Raw genomic sequence first — 7,390 nt, 5'->3', positions numbered from 1 at the left:
GGCTGCTTTACGGTTCTTTGGAGTTGAAGCAAAGTCGCACTGGGTTTCGACTGGTGTGAGCTCTTATGTGAGCCACTAAAAAGATCGGTCTTGGTCCACTTTCTGGCGTGGTACGAATTAAATATGAACCCAGCACGGGCCGAATAGTTCTAAACGAACCGAAAACAGGATGCATGACGAGATGCGGTGTTATGCGGCATGGTTTGATGATGCAGCGCATGAAGCGACATGAAACAATGAGGAGGTGAAGTGTCTTTTATGAGCAGCTGGTTGGGACATAAACCAATTAAAAGATACCTTTTATACGTTTTTTTATGTTCAGGGTCTGGGCATGCGACGCTAATTGGATTCGACGCTTTTCACAGAATACCAGACTGCGAAAAAAAGAGAATGCATATACTTTTTCACACGTAACCTAAAGCTGTAACATGAGGAAATCGCAAAACGTGAGCTAGCTATGACGCAGTCGGGTTTGATGGCCAGTAAAATTCACATACATAAAAAATTCAACCCCAGTATACAAAAGGGTCAGCCAACTGCATGAATGTGTTTTTTCTAAAAAAAATTATTATTTGCAGCTTCCTTTAGCCGCGATATTTATGGGACAAAATGACGTCGCAATAGTAACAGAAAAGTCGTACACGCCTTCCACAATGAATCAGACTGAAGAAACCTCACAGCCATGCAATTTTTTTAATAATAGGACAACTTAAAAAAGTGTCCCGGAACACAATATATGGATAAAGTGTCAGACGATTTGTCGTGTGGTCATTTCTTTGTCCGTTTGTGTTTGTGTCCAGCGGAAGACAAGGTGTTTGCGACGGTCTCTGATGTGGTGGAGATAACCACAAGGTTTGGGAAAATGCCGGTATGTGGTGACGGCTGGGATATTGCCGCAGCAAACGTGGTTTGCCGAAGCGTTAAAGGAGTCGACAAGTAAACACACCCGAACACAAGACGTCTTTTCTCTCGACTCGACACGAGCTGACTGCTTAACTTATTCTTTCTGTCTCTCAGAGGAGCAGAGACGGCATCTAACGTTTCATACGAGTCTGCCGGTGAAGAGTGTATGAAGGTTCGCTGCACGGGATCTGAGCTCTCATTGGCCGAGTGCACGATCTACGATCGACAGCCAATCACAGAGTCTGGGGTGGCCACTTTAAAGTGTTACGAGGGACTTCCAGGTGCCTTTTCTTCTCAGATGTGTTAATCTCTCACGTGTAGCGTTTACACTTCGCTCACTCACACTCATGGGTTTTCTCGGAGTAGACGGACCTCAGTACTTCCTCTGTGTGAACGGGAAACATATACAGCGTGAAAAAACCTGCGATGGTGTTGATGACTGTGGAGACAACAGTGATGAGATGTGCTGCCAAAGTGAGTCTGACATAAACTAAAATAAATTAAATGGTCTTGAACACCGTCTCAAACCCATGACTTTAGCATTGCTGGCATGTCACGGATTGATCGTTTCGTTTTTACTGTTTCCCTTCGTGTGAAGAATGTCGAGACGGGGCGTTCTTCTGTGAAACGGGTGTCTGTATTCCCCAACACGCCATCAAAGATGGAATCAGGGACTGTCTGGGAGGAGAAGACGAGATCAATGGTCAGTGAATTTAATTGAGATTTCTTATTCAGGATTCGGTTACTAAAAGCAGACACGTATTCTTCAGGTTCGGTGAAGGTCCTATTCAGGCTCATTTTTCCTGAGGGGAGAAAACGTTCCCGATTAAATTGCAAAAAACACAAACCCAAAATCTAAACTTTTACATTTTAAATCATCCTGTTTTTCAGCTCTCCCATCCTGAGATTAAAAATACAACCATCTGTGATTGAGATATTTGTTCCCACAATGCTTGAACTAACTTTTTGGTAACTTTCATTCATCGTGCCTTCATTACGCCAGTTTTATCAGTGAAAGAATGAGAAAATACAGTAAATAATGTATTAACATATGTATTACAGTAAAATACGAGAGAGAAAAAACTGTAAAGAATGTATTAACATGTGTATTAAAGTAAAATACGAGACAGAGAAAAAACAGTAAATAATGTATTACAGTAAAATACGATAGAGGGAAAAAACAGTAAAGAATGTATTAACATGTATTACAGTAAAATATGAGAGAGAGAAAAAACAGTAAAGAATGTATTAAAATGTATTACAGTAAAATATGAGAGAGAGAAAAAACAGTAAAGAATGTATTAACATGTATTACAGTAAAATATGAGAGAGAGAAAAAACTGTAAAGAATGCATTAACATGTATTACAGTAAAATATGAGAGAGAGAAAAACTGTAAAGAATGTATTAACATGTATTACAGTAAAATACGATAGAGGGAAAAAACAGTAAAGAATGTATTAACATGTATTACAGTAAAATATGAGAGAGAGAAAAAACAGTAAAGAATGTATTAACATGTATTACAGTAAAATATGAGAGAGAGAAAAAACAGTAAAGAATGTATTAACATGTATTAAAGTAAAATATGAGAGAGAAAAAAAAGTAAAGAATGTATTAACATGTATTACAGTAAAATATGAGAGAGAGAAAAAACAGTAAAGAATGTATTAACATGTATTACAGTAAAATATGAGAGAGAGAAAAAACTGTAAAGAATGTATTAACATGTATTACAGTAAAATATGAGAGAGAGAAAAAACAGTAAAGAATGTATTAACATGTATTACAGTAAAATATGAGAGAGAGAAAAAACAGTAAAGAATGTATTAACATGTATTACAGTAAAATATGAGAGAGAGAAAAAACTGTAAAGAATGTATTAACATGTGTATTAAAGTAAAATACGAGAGAGAGAAAAACAGTAAATAATGTATTAACATGTAAACAGTAAAATATGAGAGAGAAAACAGTAAAGAATGTATTAACATGTATTACAGTAAAATATGAGAGAGAGAAAAAACAGTAAAGAATGTATTAACATGTATTACAGTAAAATATGAGAGAGAGAAAAACAGTAAAGAATGTATTAACATGTATTACAGTAAAATATGAGAGAGAGAAAAAACAGTAAAGAATGTATTAACATGTATTACAGTAAAATATGAGAGAGAGAAAAAACAGTAAAGAATGTATTAACATGTATTACAGTAAAATATGAGAGAGAGAAAAAACAGTAAAGAATGTATTACAGTAAAATACGAGAGAGAAAACAGTAAAGAAAATATTAACATGTATTAAAGTAAAATACGAGAGAGAGAGAAAACAGTAAATAATGTATTAAAGTAAAATACGAGAGAGAAAACCGTAAAGAATGTATTGACATGTATTACAGTAAAATATGAGAGAGAGAGAAAACAGTAAAGAATTTTAATCATTTTAAGAAAGAACTTTAAACAAATCAGTAGTTTTGTTACACAATAAATGCATTTCCGTTCTTTCCTTTTTGTCACAGAACTCAGTCCGAAAATAGAAGAAACACCAGGGCTTTTTACTGATCCAATGTCAGGTGAGAGCAAACTTCACAAACCACTGTAGACGTTTCAAGTAGGAGCGAATACACAGGGTCTAGAGGTTCAGGCTTGCTGTGTTTCGTTTGATTCACGCAGCTGAATCAACATCTGCTCACACTCCCTCCATCCTGCTGTTCCAGAAATTAAAGAAATACGCTCGTCTGCTGAGAGCCAGCTGGAGTGTGGCATTCCCAATAAAGATTATGTGTACAAACAAGCGGACGAAGCAACTTCCAGTCGGCGCAGGAAGCGCTTAGTAGGAGGGGAAGAGGCCTTACCGGTCAGTCTTGAAATATAAAAAACACTGGAACACCAGTCGACATGAGAATATGAGAGTTCATTTGCAAAAACCCTCACTGCAGAATAAAAGATCCAACTGGTGGAGATGGTAGGTTTAGGCAGTGAGGACCATCTCAAAACCGATAACTCAATTTTTATACGTTTTTTAAGAAATCGTCATTTCCCAGCGATATAATTTAAACAGGTGTTTGGTTGTTTTATTTGGGTTATAGTAACTTAAACAATTACAGGTAAAATACAAAATCAAATTATGTTTCTCAACATATCAAAAAAGGGAAAACTCCACATTTTGCGTTTTACAGTAAAAAGCAAACACATCTCCTGACGAAGCTTTTCCTTGACAATTGTAACGCACTGTTTTCGCCAAGGTCTCGGAAAACGTTTCAGCTTTTATTTTACTTTTACGTTAATTCGCTAAAATGGACTTATCGGCTTCCTCCTTAGCTTCTGCAGTAAATAATATTAGTATGTAATATCAGCATTTTCCGACAAACGTGTCTAGGGTTCATATCTGGAATAATCAGCTCATTTTGCAAATGAACTCTCCACATGTTGTGTACATCGCCTGCCTCTAAGAAACACTATAAAAAGCAAGCTAGTTCCAAAGAAAAACCTAAATGCGTCAAACAATCTGTGATTTGATCAGCAAAGGTTTCAAACGCTTTGTCAACATCACCAGTCATACCATGAATGCACTTTAATCCCTAAATCACAAAAAAAAAAGATTATTCATTTGGGTTTTTGGAAATTTCATGCCGACGAGCAGGGAATACGTGTGTGTGTTTAACTTTTGCAGACTCAGATACAGTGGCAGGTGGCCATTCAGGACGAAGGTTCGATCCACTGCGGAGGGGCGTATTTGGGCGGCTGCTGGGTTTTGACCGCCGCCCACTGCGTCAGGTACAGCCAATCACCACGCGTTTCCTTCTGTACAGAATTCCCAAAAATGTGTGCGTTTGTGCGTCTTTAGGCCCAAACCGAAGTCCTTCCGAGTCAAGTTCTCTCTCTGGAAGAAGCATCGCAAGCAGTCGACCACCGACAGCATCCCGGTGAAGAACATCATCATCCATCACGGATATGACGCGCAAACGTACGCCAACGACATCGCTTTGGTGCAGCTGAAGGAGCTCAATCTCTCAGACAAGTGCATGGAGGACAATCCTGCGGTCCGAGCCGTCTGCATTCCCTGGGCCACCCAACAGTTCCAGCCCAACCACAACTGCACCATCTCCGGCTGGGGTCGAGACAGAGGTTCGGCTCTACATGCCAAATAACGCCATCTAGTAATGTCGTTTATTTGTTGCTCCAGTAGATTCTGAATTATCCTGCGCTCTAGCACAGGTTTGCATCTGGTCACAAAATGCATTGACGCGGAGGTCACATTTTTTCATAAAAATTAAGATGGGCCCACAGCACATTTTGTCAACCCATTCTGACTGCAAATGTTGTCGCCTTGAGAGAAGTTTGACAATTCTGTATCCCGGCGTCCGGAGGCCGAGTGCATTCAAGTGCGAGTTAATCAAGTTGGTGTTTGTCGTGTGAACTGGCTTTAGATCGAGTTCTTTAACTCCAGTGGTCTTAAAGTCAAGGTCTTATTGTGTCTCTTTCTGTTTGTTTCAAGAGGGGTTATCAGCAGCGACTCTGAAATGGGCAAACGTGACGATAATCGGTGACTGCGAGAATTATTACAAGGACCGTTTCCTCCCTGGAATGGAGTGTGCAGGTACGCAATGTGTTTGTATATTTATAGAAATCTACATGATATGCAACATGTTTCGGAGGTTTCCTAGTCAGAAAATGTACCCTTGACCAATCACATAGGGCGAATGTACCATTGTGTCCCGCAAACAAACCAGACAGAACAGTTTGTAGATAAAAGTTGGTTTAATTGAAAAAATAAGTCTGCACTGTTATCTTTCCGTGGTTGAGACAATATACCTTCTAAGGTGTATTCCAGAAAGCAAGGTTAACTTAACCCTGAACTCTTGGTTGATTAACCCAAACTTGAGTTACTTGAGGTATGCTGGTTATAAAAATGCCTCCGGGAGTAACTTCATTCAACCCAGAGTATGTTCCTGGTTACTTCACCCCAAAATGAACATTTTGTCATTAATCACGGTGTTGTTCCAAACCCATATAAGCTTTGAAAACCAGGCAAGTACTGAACACCAGAAAAGTATGAACGATATGATCAGAATACTCCATCTGCCATCAGTGGTTCAACCTTAGTGGTTCAAAATTAGTTTAAAAAGTTATTTTCGTTTTTCATGGTAGGAACGGGCTTCCACACAAAGTGTCCAGAAGCTGCATTTAAAACGTCGTTAAACCAATAAATCACAAGAATGTGACGTATTCATGTCGATTTTCTCCGCGCATTTTTTTCCAAAAACAATTAGTACCTAGCAGACGCCAGCGAGCACCCAGGTCTGCTAAACGAGGAGATACGGCGGTGCACTGGTTAATAATCGAACGCTTGGTCTTTAGTTTAGTTTAGGAGCTTGTGCTGAGTGACTCTTTGCTCACCTGCGTGCGGTCATTGGTGGTTCTCAGGTGATCTGGAGGGGAAGGTGGACTCGTGTCAGGGCGACTCCGGAGGGCCGCTGGTGTGCACGGACGCGTCCGGTCTGTCGTATGTCTGGGGAATAGTGAGCTGGGGTGACAAGTGTGGCGAGGCCAATCATCCTGGTGTCTACACCAAAGTGGCGCATTATTTCGACTGGATCCGCTCCCACACGGGCTGGGCGGCCGTTACCAAATTTAACCAGTGAAAGAAGAACAGATCAGTTCACGTTTGCCGGCTGATGTTGCTAAATTTGCTATTTGTATGTTGCTATTAAAATGCTGGTTATCGGGCAATTACACGTTTGGTCCTGCCTGTTTTGTTGCTTCAAAGTGTCTTGGCTGTGATTTTGGGAAATCAAACCGGATTCATGTTGCATTCACACTTCTGATGCGAAATCTGATTTCAAGCCACATATAAATGCCACTGAGATTTGATGGATTCTGTACAATATATCTTGCAAATACTGTTTTAAATGTCAAAAAACGCTTGAAGTCGGCTGTAGTAACATTTAAAGTACATTAGACAAGCAGCCAATGTTTTGAGAACTTTATTAAAGGCCAGCTAACTTTAAACAATGATCTATGAACGTTACTGGGAGAATGTTCAGTAGAGAACCTTGCCACAACGTTCTGAGAATGTTTCCTGTTAGCCGGTGTGTTTATTTCACACACATGCAGACAGACAAGAGGTTATACAGCGATATCTGGTCAATTTCAATTTCTTGGTTTATTGACTACCACGTTTAGTTCATAAAGAGACCAGGTCACAAGTTTTCTGACTCTTTCTCTCTTGCTTCTGTTTTCCATGACAGGGTTTCTTTTTTTGTTGGTTTTGTTGGTCACTTGTTTTCCAGTAAATGTAAAGGATTGCGAAAGAATTCACAAAACAAACAGTGAGATCAAGATCAGGTCTAACGTCACCCACGTTTTAAATAAGACAGGCACATGAAACTCAGATTTGAGCTATTACTTCATTACCTTCAATATTGGCTTAAATCGCTGCAAATAATTTTTTTTTATTGTTTTCTAGTATAAATATTTAACATTTCTTGA

At 39.2% G+C, this 7,390-nt stretch overlaps 1 protein-coding gene across 1 annotated transcript in view; it reads left to right on the top strand.

The window, feature by feature from the left end:
- cfi (complement factor I) overlaps positions 1-6,634 on the top strand; it is an 8,712-nt gene extending 2,078 nt beyond the window's left edge. Inside the window, exons 3-12 of the mRNA XM_043232554.1 lie at positions 801-936; positions 1,018-1,184; positions 1,270-1,377; positions 1,502-1,606; positions 3,418-3,471; positions 3,616-3,755; positions 4,572-4,675; positions 4,746-5,026; positions 5,397-5,498; positions 6,326-6,634. Of these exons, the coding sequence (XP_043088489.1) occupies positions 801-936; positions 1,018-1,184; positions 1,270-1,377; positions 1,502-1,606; positions 3,418-3,471; positions 3,616-3,755; positions 4,572-4,675; positions 4,746-5,026; positions 5,397-5,498; positions 6,326-6,543 (1,415 nt within the window). The 3' untranslated portion in view covers positions 6,544-6,634. The remainder of the gene's footprint in view (positions 1-800; positions 937-1,017; positions 1,185-1,269; positions 1,378-1,501; positions 1,607-3,417; positions 3,472-3,615; positions 3,756-4,571; positions 4,676-4,745; positions 5,027-5,396; positions 5,499-6,325) is intronic.
- The last annotated feature ends 756 nt before the right edge of the window (positions 6,635-7,390 follow it).

This window comes from Puntigrus tetrazona, unplaced genomic scaffold (assembly GCF_018831695.1).
Source record: "Puntigrus tetrazona isolate hp1 unplaced genomic scaffold, ASM1883169v1 S000000575, whole genome shotgun sequence".
NCBI lineage: Eukaryota > Metazoa > Chordata > Actinopteri > Cypriniformes > Cyprinidae > Puntigrus > Puntigrus tetrazona.
Note: the sequence above shows the minus strand (reverse complement) of the source record. Positions and strands in the feature narration are given on the sequence as shown.